Source organism: Apaloderma vittatum, unplaced genomic scaffold, assembly GCF_000703405.1.
Source record: "Apaloderma vittatum isolate BGI_N311 unplaced genomic scaffold, ASM70340v1 scaffold21287, whole genome shotgun sequence".
Classification (NCBI taxonomy): domain Eukaryota; kingdom Metazoa; phylum Chordata; class Aves; order Trogoniformes; family Trogonidae; genus Apaloderma; species Apaloderma vittatum.
Genome location: NW_009728126.1, coordinates 1 through 19,623, shown reverse-complemented (window position 1 = coordinate 19,623; position 19,623 = coordinate 1). Strand labels below are relative to the sequence as shown.

The 19,623-nt window shown below is 50.2% G+C and overlaps 3 protein-coding genes across 3 annotated transcripts in view; 2 read left to right on the top strand and 1 right to left on the bottom strand.

Annotated features, from left to right (window-relative positions):
- Positions 1 to 2,418, top strand: part of GCHFR (GTP cyclohydrolase I feedback regulator) — a gene marked incomplete at its 5' end in the record, with an annotated part of 4,025 nt that extends 1,607 nt beyond the window's left edge. The window contains one exon of the mRNA XM_009873981.1: positions 2,295 to 2,418. Coding sequence (XP_009872283.1) covers positions 2,295 to 2,418 — 124 coding nt within the window. The remainder of the gene's footprint in view (positions 1 to 2,294) is intronic.
- Positions 2,419 to 3,446: 1,028 nt separating this feature from the next.
- DNAJC17 (DnaJ (Hsp40) homolog, subfamily C, member 17) lies at positions 3,447 to 17,521 on the bottom strand (the record flags this gene model as incomplete). The annotated part of the gene is made up of 10 exons (XM_009873980.1): positions 3,447 to 3,569; positions 11,148 to 11,267; positions 12,026 to 12,106; positions 12,783 to 12,860; positions 13,385 to 13,434; positions 13,632 to 13,728; positions 14,165 to 14,247; positions 14,639 to 14,726; positions 16,196 to 16,266; positions 17,452 to 17,521. Coding segments are annotated over 10 exons (861 nt in total), but the record flags the coding sequence as incomplete, so codon positions are not given.
- LOC104277362 (chromosome unknown open reading frame, human C15orf62) lies at positions 6,407 to 6,922 on the top strand. The gene has a single exon (XM_009873979.1). It carries the CDS (start codon positions 6,407 to 6,409, stop codon positions 6,920 to 6,922), a length of 516 nt encoding a protein of 171 aa, XP_009872281.1.
- Positions 17,522 to 19,623: the final 2,102 nt, after the last annotated feature.

The following is a 19,623-nucleotide window of genomic DNA, read 5'->3' as shown; positions in this document are numbered from 1 at the left end:
CGGCGGGATGCCAGTGGGGCGAGCCCCGGCCCCCACGCAGTCAAAAATCCAAGTGGGGACAAGAGCTCCTGCCTGTGCACCACGGCCCAGCGGGATTTTCCATTCACCCGGCTGTGAAGCCGCACGAGCAGCGAGCCTGGTTGTGGGATGCTGCAAATCTCGCCCTTCCTGTAGCACCGTGGGCCCCGACACCTTAAACGTGACCTGGGGAACAGACCTGCTGGGGCACTGTAATGGTACCTGTGAAGTGCTTAATTACCTCTAATGAGGGAGAGCGCTGATCCTGTTACGCAGCTCTGCGCTAGCGCCTGTGAATGGCTCGTCCTTGCGTTCCATCAGCCGCTGGCCCGCGGGGCAGGGGCAGAACCCCGGGGGCAGCCAGCTCTGCCCCAGCCCACACGTCCCTGGTTGTCAGCGCGGGGCCAAGGATCAAACCCCTGACCCCTGGCTGCTGCAGGAACAGGGATTCTTCTGGGCTCACCAGCATGGATGAGTGCCGGGCACCGTCCCCAGCATCCCCTCTAACTGCAAAGGCGATCAGTGCTCCTCGGTCTGAAATGACAGACGATGCCTCTCCATCACCTTTGGGAGCCGAGGTCCGAGGCACCTGCTGCTGCTCCCATTCAGCTGCTCCCCAGGGCAGGCAAAGCCCATCCTCGAGCAAGGCAAACGGAGAGGAGGGCAGGATCGCCAGGAAGCGCCACAATGAGCTGCCTGGGGAGGGCACCCCCACCCCAGCAAAGAGGAAAAAAAAGGGTTGAGGACAAGCAGAGATATTTTCTTTGCCTGGGGACAATGCGTGTTTCTTTGCCCCAACATGGCATGTGCTAGTTCAGGCTTATATATCCTCTGTCTAGATCCGTCTTAAAATGAATCAATAAATTTAAAAGGCAAAGGCCACACCAGTTGTGTTTGAAATGAGCACGCTCTGCTGGGCGCTCAGGTTTCGGCCCACCACAGGAGCGGGGCCAGTGAGGTCACGGGCTTGGCCACGTGCAAGTACAGAAACCTTGATCTCAGGTGACTTCTCTGTCCCTGCTGGTGTTGAGGTGGGAGGAAAAAGGCTTTGCGAGTGCTCCCAGCCACCCCAGCCAGGTCACACATGGCAACGTGGCTGATCTGATACGCTCAGCGCGCAACGCTTTGTTCCACGCGATAGGGAGCTGCGCTTAAAGCCCTGGGCAACGCGGCTTTACTTCTGCTTTTAGTTCAGCCACTCTTTTATTTATTTTTTTTTTTCCAGGTTCCTAAACAAACAGCCCCTGCCTCAGCTCCTTCCTTTGCATAATAGGAACAATATTTACCAACTCCCACATGTGAATCTGAAGAGTATGTGGCAAGCCTCTTAGAGAAAGCATTAAGTTCAAAGGCACTTATAATAATACCTATTATCTTTATGCCACATCTATAATTACAGCAAAGTATAGTTTGTCTTGAGAAACTGGGGAAGAAAGCCTTCACATCTTGGTGTTATTTCACGCTTGAAAAGCACTCACCAGCAATGTTCTGCAATCTTGGCGAGAGGAACTTTGCAAATGCTTTTTGGTCTTCTTTTATTGTTATTAGTATGAAAATCAGAACAGTCTTTTGTTAAGGTGCCCAAACACGATCACCAAGGAGCCTGCAGCCCATCATTATCAGCTTATCTGGCGCCGTGAGTCATCCGAGAGCCAAACTGGGATGAAGCTGATCCCATCTGCTCGGATATATACGGCAGCCACCAGGACTGGGCCGAAGCACAGAAAGGCTCCGGGAGCAGACCCCGCACTTGCCCTTTCAGCTCTGCTGCTTCCCCAGCCCGGGCCGTGCCTGTCCCATGCTCCTCTCCCCCTCTGCGATCACTGTCCTTTTTTCTTTTTGTTTTTTTTTTTCCCTCTAAACCCCAAGTTTCAAGCCCAGGCTTTCCAAACACCCAACTTAGGGACAAGCTGTGACGTAGGCAAAACATGGGTTTGCCGTTCCTTAGAAACACCCGAATCTTTCTTCCCCGCTTTGCAGAGTCTCCTTTTTCCACCTGCTCCCTGCCACGGGCGCTCTGCTGTGGTTTCAGTTCACCAAGGAGCCGGTCCCTGAATGATGTTTCAATTCACCACGACCTTTCCTTTTTGGACAGGCTGGATCCCGGGATTGGTGGCTGGGGTTCTGGTTTTCCTGCTCGGTGACCCACGGGGTGCCAGGTGTGGGCGCCACAGTGTCTTACAAGGGTTTTGGAGTGAGGCAGAATCACTTCCACAAGGAAATTCTTGTCTCTTCCTCCTCCGCCTCGTTTTATTTCTCCTCTTTCCTGCTTGCAGCTGTGAGTACTACGTGAACGACGCGCCGCGGGTAGTCCTGAACAAGCTGGAGAGCTGTGGTTACCGCGTGGTGAGCATGACCGGCGTGGGCCAGACCCTGGTGTGGTGCCTCCACAAGGAGTAGCGAGGAAGACCTGCACCTTCCTGCCGGGAAAGATCCTGCTGGAGACCACCTCACGCAGGACCCACAGCAAGCGTGTCCCCTCAATTCCTTTCCGTCCAAGACTCCAGGCGCTCGGGTGTGGGGGAGCAGAGACAAAACCCAACCCAAGGGAAAGTTGCCGTTACAACATCACGCACGGAGGACAGATGGCTCGCGCTCCCCCGTCCCAGCAGCAGTCTGGCATACACCATCTTTTTACATTTTAATCATCTCCTGTTTAGCACGCACTAGAGCAAGCTCAGATAATAGACTTGCCTGCCTGCTCCTCAGGGCCACCCCAGAACGTGGTGAGGCGAGGGCATGCCCGCTCCCGGGCCACAGGGACAGGGAGGGGGGGCCCAGCACAGGCGGCACGCTGCCTCGTCCCCGGAACGCCAGCGGGAAGTGTTAAACCTACCTTGGCTCAGCGGCAAGGCCACATCCTCTCCCAAATGGGGACGTGGTCAGCAGCAGCAGCAGAATTCAGTCCCGAGAGCGCCGCTTGAGCGTGACACATTGTTCCTGAAACAGCCTTAGAGCAGCACAGAAAGGTCTTGTCACCATTTGGGGTTTGGGTTCTGTAAGTGACAGCAGCTGGGTTGTTTGGGACGGTGCATCGATCCTGCTGTAGGGGTAACGCCAATAAACATTGCTCTGAAGAGACCAATGTCTTCCTGTGGGTTGTTTTAAAGAGTTGTTGCCAAAGCCTTCCAGATCCACGACTCCCCTGAGTAAGCTTTCAGGAATTAAAAGAAGCTCCAGAGTTTGAAGTCCCAAAAGCAGCCCTCACACCCCGTCCTCTGCAACTGGGCAGCTGCTCTGACGACACAGACCAACAGGTCAATACAGTTAATGAAGCCTTTTCTTCCCGCCCCCGCTGTGGAACGGGATAAGGGCTGCACTCACTGAGAGTCTTCCTGCAACAGTTTTAAAAAAGGAGATTTATTGACTTAAATTAAGAAACAGCTTTGGAGATGAAGAATGACACGGTGGGGAGAATCTGTCCTCTCTCAGGTGTGAGACTCTTCCTCGTCTTCCCTCTTGAGCTGCTCGATGAGCTGCTGCCTCTCTGCCGCTTGGCGCATCCGCATCATCACCAGGCTCTCGTAGTCCCGCTCTGACACCACCGATGCCTGGGGGCAGAAAACAAACGCAGCCTGTGAGGGACAGCTCCCTCCCACAACCGCGCTCACAAGACGCGGTGCTCCCGTCCCGGCAGCACAACCCCAGAGCAATCAGGGAAGGGGCAAAAAGCTGCCTGGCCTGCAGAGAATCACAGAATCATGAAGGTTGGAAAAGATCTCTAAGATCAAGCCCAACCATCTACCCAGCACCACCACGACCACTAAACCAAGTCCCCAGGCGCCACGTTTATACATTTTTTGAACACCTCCAGGGATGGCAACTCCACCGCTGCCCTGGGCAGCCTGTGCCAGTGCCTCACCACTCAGTAAAGAAATCCTCATGTCTAATCTAAATCTCCCCCCGTACAGCTTGATCCTATTTTCTCTGGTCCTACTTGGGAGAGAAGACCAACCCCCACCTCTCTCCACCCTCCTGTCAGGGAGTTGCAGAAAGCAACAAGGTCTCCCCTCAGTCTCCTCTTCTCCAGACTAAACAACCCCAGATTCCTCAGCTGCTCCCTTCAGAGTTCACCTCCAGGCCCTTCCCAGCTTCGTTGCCCTTATCTGGACCCACCTCAGCCCCTCGATGTCTGAGGAGGAGCCTGCTCACAGCGGCGATGCCAAAAAGTCAGAGAAAGGGACGGACACGGGGCAGGGATTGTCCTCTGGCTGCTGGAGCTACTCCTGCTCCCTGCGAGGGTGCCCAGAGGAGCACAGCTCACCTCGCCGCAGCTCCTTAGGTTGGGTGACATCAGCCTGCTCTGCCAGTACAATGCTGGTGCAAAGTCCAGCGTACACTTCATCCGTTATAAAGGATAAAGGCATAAAAAAAAACAAACAAAAAAACCAACAAAAAAACCCCCACCACACAAAAAGGACAGACAACCCAACCTTTCTGTGGTTTAGTCATGAAAGAGGCTGCCAAAGAAAACCAACAGGTACGTTCCCGAGCCTGACACAAGAACGTTCCACTTCTCAGAGTAGAGATTGGAGCTTTTCTGCTGCGTGTGGCAGCACCCATCACGTCACCCGAGTTGATTGCAGACTCTGCCTAATAAACGTGGGCAGCTGATGACAGCTGCTATCGCAGAGCGAAGCGGTGGTTTTGGCACTCGGCTGTCAAAAGCCATTTAACATTAGTAGGTGGCCTTGCTATTTCGGATGTATTCAAAGCGCTGCCATGCTTGGAAACATCCATCTCGTTTGCTTGACAGTTCAGGTAGAAATAAATGCATCTTGACAGAAGGTGAATGAAAAAAAGAAAAAAATCTGACATTCCTTTTTCTAGGAACCAGATTTAGTCGTGATTTAAGGACATCTTAAAGAGAAAAAAACAAGGGATGAAAGGGAATGGAACAACTAAATGAGACTGCATGAAAATGGGGCAAATGCAGATTTGCCGTCATGTGCCGGCAAAGCGGTTCCTGCAGCTGCAGAGTGTCTGGCTGCGAGGACAAAACAGAAGCCCACAACAGATGAGAAACTTAGACTGGGAAATTAAGATACTACTACGCCGTAATTGGCATTTTAGGAGCTGCATGAACAAAATAACCTTTCAGAGCTGCACAGGGCAGATTTGCAGTGTCGGAGAAAGCACCAGATCGTATCAGCTGTCAGGCTTCTGCAAGCTCCCCGTCCACTAACCACAGGCACTCGCTGTCGTTTGCTCGGCTGGATGAAATCGCCTGGATGAGACTCATGCAGGTGAACCACCCACACAAACCTGAATCACGACCTCGCACTCCGGATTTAAATTTAAGAGACAAGCGATTCTCTCTGGGCTCGTTCGCGAGTGCTGCCGACACAAAGCCACAAGCAGCGGCAGAAGGGAGAGCGCTAAGGTGAGGAGAGCTCTGATCTGAGGTGGGCTACACGTGGACCTTTGCGCTGACAGTTCTCGAGCCATCTGGGTGCCCCTGAGGGAGCTCGCTGCTCCCCAGGCAGCGTGGGCTGGTGCCTCGCCGCTCCACACACCTACTTCCTGCAATCCTGGCAATTACCAACAGCGTAAAACCCAGTTTCTGACGTGGCTGACTCAGCAAGGGCTTGGCTCAAAACAAATACGTACGTACAAGGAACTGCAGCCTGGGAAGCAGTGACAGGAGGCACATGAAGAGAAGGAGGCATTGGGGATTTTTAGCGTTCTGGGTCCAGCCTGGCTGACCTGTCCCTGGATTTGCTTCTTCCAACATCCCGACGTAGTGCTGCGCACAGGGGTCACGGCTTTCCAAGCGCTTCAGCAGCTTCTCCTCACCGCCTGTCGGACTCGGGTGCTGCTCCGACACAGCGTAAGTCTCTCTGGCGTTCCATTTTCCTCAAGTTTGTCTTTTACATCTGCATTTTGTTGCTTTTTACATTCCCACTCGGCTGCGTTTCTCTGGCTTCCTTCGGCGGGACTGAGTCACCGTCTCCCTTCCTAACCGCCCACTGAGATTTTTATGCGGTGCCCTTCGCGGTGAAGGTGGCTGGTTACCATGGTACCGAGGTGCCCTTCTGTTCTAGATGCTAGTTTAAATCTGTTCTCATGGTGACTGTGTGCCTTCGCTGTTCTTCACCAGCTTGTTTCCGCAGCACAGATTTAACGAGCTCAGACACCGCCATTCCTTCCCCGCTGAAGAAGGAGACTCCCTCGTATCCGAGGCAGGCCAACTGCTCCTTACCGCGGGGACGTGGTGTGAGGTTTGCATTTCCTGCAATACCAGCTTCTCTGTTTTCCTTCCAGCTACAGGAACAGGAGAGGAAGAGGTTGTTCCTGTTGCGTGCCTTGCTGCTGATCCTGCGGCTTAAGCCCCACACCTGGCTGAGAAGAGTCAGCAGTTTCCTTCTCCTCGCTGCCTTACCCCGACATGGATACTTGGCGGAGAGGGTCCATTAAGTCCACGACGTTCTTCAGACGTTTCTCACTCAGGAGACACAAAAAACTGGGCAACCAGGTCATCATCTTGAACCAGAACAGCGACGGGCAGTGCCAGAAGAGGGAATGCTTGAGGGATCTGAAGGACAAGTCCGATTACCTGTCGTGTCAGAGCGAGCAAAACCTGGCCAAGGCACAAGCACCTCCCAAGCCTCCCCGGCTGTACCTGGACAGTTCCAGCTGCCCTAACATCATCGACCACACGGATTCTCACTCCGACCTCTCCTTTTCTGGTGCTGCTCACCAATACCACAAAGCCACTCAAACTCAGTTCCACAAGGACCAGGCTACAGACTGCGGGAGCTCAGAGGCGGGTTCCCAGAACGGCACCGCTCCTCCCGACCCCTCCGATCCCTTCCTGTCCTTCAAAGTGGATTTGGGGCTATCGCTTCTCGAGGATGTTCTGCAGACCCTCAGGAAACAGAACCCAAGGGATTACGCCATCTGAAGGTATTTATCACTTAACGTATCACATTTACTCACTGCTGCTGCCAGTCCCTCTAGTGCCGGTGGGAAGCAGGGTACTGCAGCATCCCCGGTGCCTGTGTTTTGTTGTTCCCGTCCTACCCACCACAGACTGTCCTTGTCCTCGCCCTGGAGCCCTTTGGAGCAGAGCTCACAGGCGAGAACGCTGCCTGCTGGAACCTCACAGGCAAGTTCCCATTTTCCACACTGGGAATTTCCCACTCTTGACTGTGAATCTCCTCCTCACGGCGTTGTTTGGCAAGACTTTGTTGGGGACGTGGCCGTGACACTGCGGAGCACGGGCAGAAAGGGCTGTGGCACAGGTCACTTGTGGATAAGCAGGCAGCTTGCAAGGAGACGCCAGCATTGCCTCTCAGAGCTATACCTACGGCAAGGGCCAAGAGACAGAAACTGATTTTTCTTCTCCCACCACATTTGGATGTAAAAATCAAAGTTGTTCCTTTTTTCTTTTTTTTTTTTCCCCCTTGTGGGTTTCCTTTCCCCTCTAACTCAAGTGCAGTTGGCACTCCCAGCCTGGAAACAGGTAAGCATCCGTGTAGGCTCGTAATACGGCGGCAGCTGTTGACTTATCCTGCTAAGAGGAGAAGAGATTTCTCTAGATACTGCTGCTTGAAGCATGCCCCGATCTATCAGCTGTACAGATATGGAAGAATAAACGTGTCTGTGACTGGAAGTGTCTTGTTGCCTCATTTCATTGGTAGCAAGTCAGAAAAAGCCCAGGCACCACTAGCACAGGTCCCTCACCTGCTGCGCCGAGCTTATCCTCTCCAGCACTTCAGGCATTTGTGAGGGTGGGGAAGCAGCATGGCTCTGCTTTTCTGGCCTGGGAGAAGACTGGAGCTGCTGGTGCTTTCCCTCCCCTTGAGGAGAGGGCAGAGAGCTCAGGTCAAGACCCAGTGCAGAAACGAGTGGCTCTTCACCCCAGGAGCTGCCCAGCGGGACGGGCTCCGCTGGGCTGAGAACGTTTTAGGCAGTATCAGGGCAAACTGTTAAAAGGACAGTGCAGAAAGCACCGAGTCACCAAATCTTGCTTTTTTCATACACTAGGTTAGGTCCTAGGGCTCTTTCTAAAAAAAAAAAAAAAAAAAAAAAAAAAAAAAAAAAAAAGATAAAACCTGCACGCACACAGACAACTGTAAGCTTTGGACGCTGGCTACAGAGACATTTCACAAAAGGTGCAGACAGCTCCGAACCTTCCAGATTCACATCAGGCTGTGAAGTCAGATGATATAAAACAAACTCCCCAAAATCCCAAAGGAAGAAAGGTGCAAGAGTGTGAGACAGAAGGCTTTTTCCAGCACTTTAATGTGCCTGAATGAAAGGTCCAAAACGAACAAGGAGCACTGGCAGGGAGATCCCACCAGTAAAGACACAAGGAAGACCCTACTTTAGCAAACGTTCCGTGCCTCTGGAGCAGCCAAACGAGCTCTGCACAGCGTCGTGCGGCTGCTGTGTGCTTTGAGCCACTCAGAGCTGCAGCAATCAAACAGTCATTGCTCTCAAACAGCAACCTAGAGTAACACTGGCTGATCCACAGCTTCTCTAATTGCAGCAGAACTTGCCTGCTCAGCCCCAGCAGCTCTCCAGGAACTGCTGGACAACATGCAGGAAAAAAACAAGCCAACCAAGTTTTTTTATATATATATACATATAAAAAAGCAAACTCTTTACCGATACTTCTCAAGAAGCAGTACAAAAACAGTATAAAACCATATCTTGCAACTTAGTGCCTCCTCACAGCATGACTTTTCAACAGTCAGCCTTGCTTTCACCTGGAAATTGCTTCCAAAGCCCCCCCAGACGAGTCCGTGTGTGGCCACCGTTGATCTGGAGGCTCTGGTGGCCGACTGCCTTCGGCTGGGAGCAGACCCAGCGCCGAGGCAGAGGAGTAGTGAGCGCGTTGCCATGAGAACGTTGCAGGTCTTGGGCTGGTTTTCTGAAGCAGAGCAGGGAAGGAGCTTGCATTTGCAGAGTGGGAGCAAACAGGGGGGTGGATTCAGACAAAAATAGGAGCAACCCAGAGGGAGCAGCAAACAGGAAGCAAGGGCAGCTCAAAACAGAACGGGGTTAGTGCAAGTTGAAAGCAACACCACAGACCCTGATGGATGGGAAGCCAGGCTGGGTATGAAAGGGTCACACAGGGAGTAGGATGAGGCAATGGCAAAAGATACCTCAGAGACATTTTGTGTGGACTAGAATCAAACAGCTGAGCACCAAGAGGATAATTCAGCTAGGAGCTGTACAGCCTAGAGAAGCTCTTACCAAATTTTACACATTTTGGAAGCAGGAGCAAGATTTGGGGAAGGTCTGCAGTAGGAAGTAGGAAAAGCAGGGTGAAGAGCAGTTTGGAGATCAGCCTGGACAGTCAGACTGCAACATAATCAAAGAAACTGCAGCTGCTCACACATCAAAGGGGCAGAAAGGGCAGACGAGGCTCAGCAGTGCAGCTCTGGGGAAAGCAGGCGAGTTGCTGGGCACAAGCCCTCACATCCCGAGGGCTTAACTAACGCGGGGCTGGGGAGGCCGAGCTGGGCTGGGGTGAGTCACCACCTCCGCACAGCGCGAACGCCCTTCGCCGCTCTCCCTCGCTGCTCCGCCAAGCTAATCCCTCACAGCAGGCAGACGCTGCAGCTCCACACTAACAAGCTTCGGCCAAGGAAACAAGCCAAGATAAACTCCGTCAAAAGTCAGGGCTTTGGAACCCACAGAGGCAAGAAGACACTGCCAAGCTCTGACGGCACCAGGAACCCCCTCACATACGGTTCAGTCAGTTCTCAGTCTCTAGTAGCGAGAGATATTCAAACTGGATTGGATTCTGCTTTTCCTCCTCCCCTCAAATTGCCTTCTAACACCCTGGCCACCCCTGAGAGCTGCTGTGTCTGCAGGACTCTGGTCACACGCCATGCCCGGAGATCTGCCCGGCTCCTGGGCTATGATGCTGCAAAAGCCTTTGCCCGAGATTCTGGGAAATGACGCTGCTCAGTCACAGAACACGGGTCCGCAGTGGAAACTACAGCCCTAACAAGTATTCAGATGTATAAATGCATCTACTATAAACTAAGTACCGACAAAAAGTCAAGAGAACGAACGTGCTGAGTGATCCCAAAAGCTGCTAAAATATTTAGGCAGTGAAGACGCAGCAGGCTGATGGCCACACACACACAGGGCATGGGTACAGCACGGAGCAGAGTCCTCTCAGCAATCACATCTTTTTGATCTTTGTACCACGGGGCAAACAAGTGTCACGTGAAGTTTGAACTGGCACTGTGATGACCAAAGGATCTCAGGTCCCTTCACAGCCGTGGAATTACTCACTGGATCAGGAGACACGTGGAGCACAAGATAAACTCCGCGCTGTCGCGCAAAGGGTAACGTAACACGCTGCAAACACAGGGACATCCCCCTGCAGAGGGCCGAGAGGAGCAGGGGGTGACGCAGAGCCAACAGTTGGCTGCAGCACGTCCTCACACTGGTTTCTGTGTTTTACCCACAGGATGTTACCACCTTCCACACGTTTTGTGACTGGAATACATTCAAGAGCAACAGCTCCAGAGGGATTATCTGGTGAAATAAGCTAGAAGCAGCTACGAGTTAACACCTTGCACTCAAAGTAACCACGCTGGTAAAGACGACTCAAAAAAAAAATGTTCTTGTAGAGACAATAAGACCTTTACAACAGTCCTTAATTTGATACTGTCTTCTCCTTCCTCCTGCAGACCCTAAGAATATAGGTTTCCTTTTAGCCCTGAAACCTCAGCCTCTTGTGAATGCAGCAAGTAATCAAACCTCTCCAAAGAAACCTTCCAGAAGCCCCATTTCAACCAGCTATGAGCCAGAGGATTCTCACAGTCAAAATAATCCAGAAAACAGAAAAAAAAAAAAATCCAAAAGAATGGCATTAGAGGCTTTGGGCTGAGCAAGGAACATCACTTGGAAGAGAGCGAGACCGTGCACAGACCCAGTCAGTCAAACCATTTGTGCTCTCGGTGTGCTGCTCCTCAGGCAAAAGGGCCTTTAAAGCCACTGCTTCAGCCCGACAAGCCTCGCCAGCAAGGCAGGACTTTCACTCCAAGCTTCTTGTGGGCTCTGCTGGGAATCGAGGTATCTTGCCAAAAATACAAAGCATGCTGTAGAACCTAGGGTGCTACAGAAACAGATTCAAATAGCAGCAGCCTGTGCCTCCTTACCTGGGAAGCCCTAGGCTGAGCAGCGCTGACAGAGCTGGGGGTGTGCCGGGGCTGGCCCTCCAGCCAGGAAATCTTCAGAGGATTATTTACCAGGCCAACTTCATTCTTCACAGCCAGCTCCTAACAACAAAAATATTCTCTCGTTACCATCTGAGTTTCAGACCCTGCACCCTCACAGGTCACTAACAATCGCAGGAGTTTTTCCAATTCAGCCTGGCGTAAAAGCCAAGCAGGGCACAACAGTGAAGATTTCACCGTTGCCCTACATGCAAAGCTCCCTTAAAGGGTCTGTATCTGCATCAAGCATGGACAGAACACATCACTGCCAGCACTTCTGATAAACAGGTCACAGACAATGCTGGGGTTTCTCTGGTTACTTGAATACCTGAGTGAAAAAACAGGTAACAAGGAGTAGAGATTCTTGTACAGTGTAAGTGACAGAACTACTAAAATGAAGGGTAACTGATGATTTCTGTTTCCACAGCCACATGAATTATGAAAACTCATACTGAATACAGACACCTTGATTGCTTTCAAACTGCAAATGCCTGATATAACCTCTGAAACTCATTAAGCCCATCTCCACAGTGAGTGAGAGCTGATTAAACAGCTCTGTGCCTGCTTTTAAAAGCAGTGTCTTGCTCCTCAGCCCTTTCCACACGGAGCCTGCTTGTTTATGTGTACAACCTGCTCGGGCTTTGTGCCTCCGGCTCTGCCACTCCCTTCATGCATCTGTACCTTTAGACTCTTATTACCCTTCTCCACCGCCTTAATGACAAGGCAGCACGTCTAGGCCGGCAGCTCGCAAACCCTTCCTTCCCGCGGCAGCCCCGCTCACCCCCTCTCCTCCACGCATCCCGGGGCTCCGCCAGACTTACAGCGGCCTTAACCGTAGCAAATTCCACAACTGCACTCCCCGTCTTCCTACTCGAGATCAACAAATTGAGCACATCACCATACTGTTAAGACAAAGAAAGGAAGTCAATTCCAGACCCATAAGAGATGTCAAGTTCATTTACAGAACAAATGCAAAGAGAAAACACGTTTCCACAGACGCGAGGCTCGAGCCATCACCCTTTCCGTCTCGCGTAATGCTCCCACCGATCCCAACCCTCCGTAATTTCTGTCCCCCCAGGAAATAACTCTGGGGAGGCACAGAGCTACGCACTTTGCTTCCAGCAAGCCCCAGCGCAAGGGGGATAGCTCAGCTCAGAGTCAAAGCTTCACTTGCATGAAGGGAAAACAAAGATCGCACGCTGGGATTAATCACATCAAAGGCTTGTCTGTTCCTGTCCCCGAACTTCCCCCGGCAGCTGATGCAGAGCTCTAAGCAAAGGCAGAAGCGCACCATAACCACGTGGCCAGGCTCCCTTCTGTACAGGGCATGAACCAGGCAGTGGGACGAGTTTGCAGTGGCTCTGTCTCAGCAGTTCTTGCTGGGAACGAGACAGAGGTGCTCGCTGGGGAACCGGCCCCAGCTCGTGGATCATGCCAGTGCTCTCCAGCCACAGCACATGAGCTGGGCAACAGAAAAGGAGCCGCTCTAGTTTACATGTAGCTTCCCAGAATTTACAATCCTTTCCTATATCGCTGAGAGCAGGGGAAGATCAAGTAGGAAGGAGTGTCAGACAGGACCTTCTGCAGGATCTGCAAGAGAACATCTTTTGAGTATCCTCCTCTCGTCTCATCTTCCTTCCTGCATTTCCATCTGAGCTGGGAAATAAACACAACAAGTTAATTTTGCCCATCTGAACACGTTGCCTTGCCCAATGCAGCTCCTGCCACCTGCACACTAATCAAGTTTCCTATTTACAGCTCAACTCTCAGAACTGCCAAGACGGTGATTTCAACATCACAATGGGCAAAGGGAACAAAAGATTTGGGGAACAGGGAGAAAACGTTGCTCACTGAAATAAAGAAGTTCATACTTGAAAACATACTTAAAGGCTTATCAGTGTAATAAGTAGATGTTTCCCTGTGTTTAAAGCAGAGACAACTCAATTTCAGGTTTAAAAATCTAGACCAGTAAGTAGAGAAAAGGGTGAGGGAGGAAAGGTATTTTAAAGGCAAGGACGGGAGCTGTTCACACGCACAATGCACATTAGACAGAGGAAATCCACCTCCACTGTACAAAGGGACAAGCCCATTCAGCAGAGTTGAAGTGTCCCTTCTGTTTTCCAAAGCTGCATAATGCTCTACCAGTTTGTATCAAAACGCAGCCCACGAGGATGTCTTACTTTGAGTTTAGGAGTTATGCTGCCTTCTGCTAAGTTTCTTGCTTGCTTGCCTAAAGAGGAGAAAGCACACGTAAGAAAGAAACCCCACAGAAACACTTGTCTTTTGACTTATCCCCAAAGAAGGTGCTAAGGAGAATCCTTCTGAGCAAGGCAGAAGCCCGCAGCTCTGTGTGAGCTTTTGCTACAGGAGAGCTGGAGTCCTGCAGCCCACGGGTCAGCTGAGGGCTCCAATCTCCTCTGCCCTCACCTTGGACGTGCTGCTCCTTTTCAAGCCGGATCTGTTCCAGAATGAGTCTCTGCTGCTCCTCAAGCTGACGGGAGCCTTCTTCACGCAGGCGTATGATCTACAGCAAAGGTAAGACAGCACACACCTCTGAGGGCACAGTTCTATGGCTGGTTCATGCCAGCTAAAGACTGCCAAGGAGAGCAGTCTTGTACCCATCTCCTGGGGCAACCCTCCTGCTAAATCCGCTCGTAAAATTAGACTCTTCATGTTCCTGGTGATGCAGCCCCTACCAGGCAGCAAGGAACCCATTGGCTGTTGCTATCGCCTGCTATGCAAGAGAAAAAGGGCAGACAAAATATAAAATCCTTACACTGACACGTTTGCCAGGCTGCTGCAATATCCCTCTCTGTGATTCATAGAGCCCATTAACCCAAAAGGCTGAAGGATTGCTATACGTAGGCTCCCTGCATCTCATCACTCGGTTTTCATTACGACTGTAAAGACTTCGAGCAATTCTTCTCAAAGAAGCAGAAAAATTAGGAATTTGTCATTACTTCTTGTTCTAATGATCTTGTTATCCTGATCTCCTCCTCTTCACTCTCACGGGCCTGGGCGTCTCGTTCTCTGGCTTCAAGATCTGCAGAGAAAGAAACAAAACAATCCAGAGAATTTTTTTGCTACTGACCTGAGGTGGGTGGAAAGATCATAAACTTGGCTACACCTACACCAACTGCAAAGTAGAGTCCGGACAGCTCTGCTACCCCTCCTCTGCCCAGGCACATCAATGTACCCACAGTCTGAACAGCCACTAACACCCCTCAACCCCTCCAGGAGCAGGATTGTCCCGGAGGTTTCCGATGGCCACGATATCGTACGGGCCATAAAGAAACCACAGCCAGCACAGATGGACAGCAGATCCATTGATGGTGAATTCCAGAGGCAGAAGAAATGCAGACACCCAGCTAATGAAGACTTTGAGCCAAGAGGGAAAAAACAAATAAAAAAAAAAGAAGTTTTGATGTCATTACCAAGCTTGACTTTCTTTCGCTTCTCATCAAGTTTTTGTGTCCTCTCTGCAGCTTGCTTCTTTGCTTTTCTCACTTTGTCATAGGCCGCCTGTCAAAGAACCAACACAACAGTGTGAAATTATACAAAGTGGAAGAGACAAAATGAAAAGCTGTGAATAGAGGTGAGACCAGATACTGAAACACTGTAAGCAGAGGTGAAGCATTTTCTGTTCCCTGTTAGCATTCCCCATAATAGTGCTGGAAGTTAACACAAATATCCTGAAACCATGAGAAGACACCCAAGGATCTCCAGATGGAGTGTGAAAGGGTGTGGAAGTACAGGAATAACTGCAATGGGTACTGGAGAGAAAGTCTGACCCATCTTCAGAGGTGGGAAGAATATTTTGGTTTCCTGAACACGCCAAAGAGTAGCTTTAGGGACACTGGTTGCAGATCAGGTTTGGTTTAATGCAAAGGTTTGCAATTAAAAAGGTCTATTTCATAAGAAAGATTTATTCACAAGATAGGTACTAGACGAGATCAAAGAGCATCAGAACTCTTCAGCAGCAATAACGCAAAAGCACTACAGACACTTAAGAACTGGAGCAAACTGGCAATTCCACCGGCACCTGCTTAAAGCAGCTCAGAATCTGCTCATCAGCCTACCCAGAACCTTGCTGCAGGAGGAACAGCTCAGACCAGCACAATTGCTCAAATATTACTTGAAGAATAGTTGCGCAGGAGGGCATCGCTCTTGCTTTATAAACTAGAAAAGCTACACGGGAAGGGTTTGCTCAACACTTTTTCTTTTTAAAACATAGAAGCAAAAAAGTTCGTGGATGCCAGAGGCATTAACTGCCCCTCGGAGGGGGGACTCTAAGTTTTGGCAACGTTTGAAAAGAGAAGAGTTACTGTATGTTTCTAAATCTCATAATCCAAAACTTTAACATGCCTTCTCTCCTTCGTTTATCTGGATAGAGTTACTTGCTCATTTTTATTTTGTTCTCATTCTTTCCCATCACACGCCCAGGCTGCTTTCAGGCCTTGACCAGTGAGCCTCCTCGCACCGAGAGCAGAGTCCACGCCACATCTGGGAGCCTGCAAAGCTCCTGCAGCCAAAGGACAAGATCGTGGCTATGATTCAGACTTCTGGTTTACACGTGTCTTCTGCCCCACAGAAAGAAAGGCTTTTCAGCCTCAGCAATCACGTCCAGGTATTATTTATTTGTCAGACCTTAACTTGGAGGGAACTGCAAACGTACCGTTGTCATGTGAATTTAACGCACCCCTGAATGAGTGGCGGTTATCACTTATTTTTTTCAACAGGCTATGTCCCAGCCTAACACATTATTAAAGACGGTAAATGGACAAGAGCTGCTCCCAGCACATCAAATCAGAAAAAGAACATTTGTCCAGGTTCTTATCAGACACCCACTATTTGATCTCACAGAGAATTACAGGGACTGCCAGACAAGACTTGCATTCAGGAAGCCTCAAGCAGAAAGAAGAGAGTTTCTGCTCCCCCTCCAGCGCGCTGGCAGAGGGGAACGCTGCGCAACCCCAACCCCACCGCGAGGCGGGCATGCTTCCCCTCGCTGCTGCATCCGTGAGCACTGCCAAGGCCTGCGACAGCTGGTGGAAGACTTCCGCTGGGAATTAGAAGAGAAAAGGGTAAGACCAGTAAAACCATGCTAGTGGCCTGGAGGTGAACCAGGAGAGACAATCCCTTACGGCAGAGACCTGCAGAACATCAGAAAGAAGAATCATCTCTCCAGAGCGTTCGTAAGCCAACCGACAGCCAGAACCCCCGCAGCTCAAAGGGCGACACGATACAAGAAATTCAGCACAAATAAAGAAACAAAACCTCGGACTATTTCGCTTCAACAGAAATCTTGAAAACGTGAATTTGACAGAACCCATTGACAGAAATGCATTACCCAGCTGCAGCCAGCCCAGAACACACCATCAGGAACAAGTTACCCCTTTCACTTCAACAGCTTCTCAGCTCGAGATTCAAACTTTGCATTTCACATCAACATTGCTGACCCTCTTCCTGGAAGGTTACACACGTAAGCTGGAGGCCTCCCCACACACTACAGATCACTTCTCAGCCCCCTGCAGATATCAGAGCCCTCAGCTTTCCTCTCAGTGCTGCCATTTTTATTTTTTTTCCTGGTGGAAAAGTTTTTCTCTGCACTACAGTTCTAAAGTTTCAATCTGTAAGACTGTAGCCCATCAAACTGGAAATGCCAGATGCAGAACAATGTTTATTTTGACATGTCCTGAGGAACAGCATCCTCCCAGCTACCACTGCTACCTGTGGCTGTGAAACTTAAAACCAAAGGAGCTGCAGAAGCCAGATCTCACCAACAGCACAGGTGCAATACTGAGCTCCCCAGAGTCAGGGCCTTGCCTCCAACAACAGGCACTGCCCAGAGACAATATTGATTTATGAGCTTGCTACTGAAGTTTTGACTGAGAGAGGTACAAATTAAAACAGGGACCAGCCCGTAAACACCGGGGACAACACGGCCAAAGCTCTGGGTTTCAAGCACCGTGTGGGAAGATTTTGTGAGGTGCAAGTACAAGGTCAGCACTGACCTATCACCGACATTTCCCAAACCAATGAGTATGCACTCAGCCTTAAAAAACCAGAGCTCTCTAACAGTGACGAAAATAGCTCTAAGTCCTGCATATCTTTCCTTCACAGGACACATACCCAGGCATTCCTTTAATTACACCCAAAGGCCAAGCTAGAGTTAAGCAGAGCCACTTCCAGGAGTCTGCACATGTGAAGACGAACCTGAAGAGCAAGATGCAGAGCCCCACCTTACCTGCTCGGGGATTGTCCGGGTTCTTATCCGGGTGACACGTTAGGGCCTTCTGCCGGTACGCTTTCTTAACCTGCAGGGGCCAGAATTGAGATTTACTGGTTGGTGCTGTTTAGTCTCTGTTGAAAAAAGTAGCTTGGGAAAAAAAAACAAACCCAAACCAAATCCAAACACTGCAGAAACAAAAAAATAGTACTCAAAGGTGTTTTTTTGTTGTTGTTGGTTTTGCTTAATTTAAAACACACCTCCCTATCGTGCTCTTCTGCATGACTCAATGTCCCCCAGGTCTGATGCAAAATAAAGACCATTTCTGGTGGGCCAATAGCTCTGTGACCTCCTCATACCGAAAGGCAAAGGAGCCTACTGTGACAGCAAGAGACCTCTGAAAAGCCTGGGTTTCAGCCTCAGCGCAGTGACCTGTCCTTTTTCCTCACGCTGTACAGCAGGGATAAGCATTTGAGCCCAGCACACTGACTAGGCAGACAGCTGCACTTTCAAGGAGCCTCAGCTTTTCAGCGCCACAAGTTTTACTTCTGGGTGCGCTGTATTACAGCGGCCAAACCTCATAATTACCAAATCCAAGTCCAGTTCCCTGAGGTAGTTTTCTAGCTGGAGGGGACAGCACGTTCTTTGCAGCTCTAACTCTGGGACCGACTAGCACCATTTGCTGGGCAACACCGGGAAGAATTTTTGACCAAAGACTGTTTATTCTCTTCTACATTTTGAAGAAAGATTGACAACTTTCTCAACTAAGTCATTTTTAAAAATCTGAGTCCCCTTTGTCAGGGACTCGTCTGCGTGCAAGAAGGGAAAGGAGGAAAAGTCGCTCCGTTCCACCGCCCAGCCGTCCTGCGCTGAAGCGGTGCCCCAGCACCACCTCCTGGTCACAGAATCATAGAATACCAGGCTGGAGGGGATGTCAAATGCCATCTAGACCAACCCTTTAAGATAAAGAAATACAGTTTAAATGAGACGCCCCAGCAGCCTGTCAAGCTGAGCCTTAAAACTGAAGTCCAGCTCCTGGCAGGGAAATGTCCAGCCAAGGCCTGGCAGGCCTGTTCCCACCTCCAGCCCGAGCAGGACTTGGGTGAAGAAAGAGGCAAATCTCCTCCCCGGGCATCTATCACAACTATTACAATAACTGTTCTACATAACAAGTCAGATAAAGCTTCTCTAAACAGCGAGGTTAAAGTAATGGTTTTGTTTCCCTTCGTTCCTCTCTCGGCCACGCTGCTCTGCACACAAAGGGTCTTTGGGTTGTTTAAAGTATTTTACACCAAGGATTAGCACTCTAAATTACACCTGTTGCCTTTTCAATTGCATCATAACATCCAATTTGTAATTTTCTCATCCTTTTCCCCTCCCAGTAACTAGCTCGGCAGTGAAGCTGAGGTCATCTGAAGTCTTTAATCTTATTCAATCCTGTGCATTACATTCCGACTTTCCCTCCATTTTTGTGTTCCGTATACACAAAACTTCCAGGCAGCCTCACACACAGTTGGTGGTCATGGCCAGGCTGTAGCTTCCCAGTTTTACCTTAGTGTGCTGCTTCTGTTCAAGATAAAAAAAAACACGACAAAAAAACCAACCAACAAACTAAACACTCCACCAAAAAAACCACCAAAAACCAAACCAACACACAAACCCAAACAAAGAGAAAGCCTATGGAGGAACATCAAAGTTTTCCTCTCAAGTTTAACTTTGTTTAATTACTGATAGTTTTACTCGGAGCCCAACATCTTCCTCTCAAGTTCAGCTATTGATGGTTTTACTCGGAGCCTTCCCTCCCTCGCAAGGGTCACCCGCCCAGCTCAGTTGCTCAAATCTTGTGCTTAGCGCTGGCTTACCAATTACATTAAAGTAAAAAAAGGAAATACGTAAATCCAACCCTACAGAACTGGCCAGATGACTTACGGGAACCTATAGCATTTAGGCCAACCTTTAACAAGCGGGGTTTTTGGTGAACACAGGAGGCGCTTCCCTGCTGAGGGCACAAAAACGAATAAAGCGAGGGAAATACTGTCCCAGGCACACTTTGCCACTCCCTCCGAACAATTTCCCCTCCTCCGGAGCCCGGTCTCACCCCACAGCCTTGGGGAGGAAAAGGGAAGCTAAACTGAGGGCAGCAAAGGCAGCCCTGAAAGGAAAAACAACAACAAAATAAAGGGTTTCCCT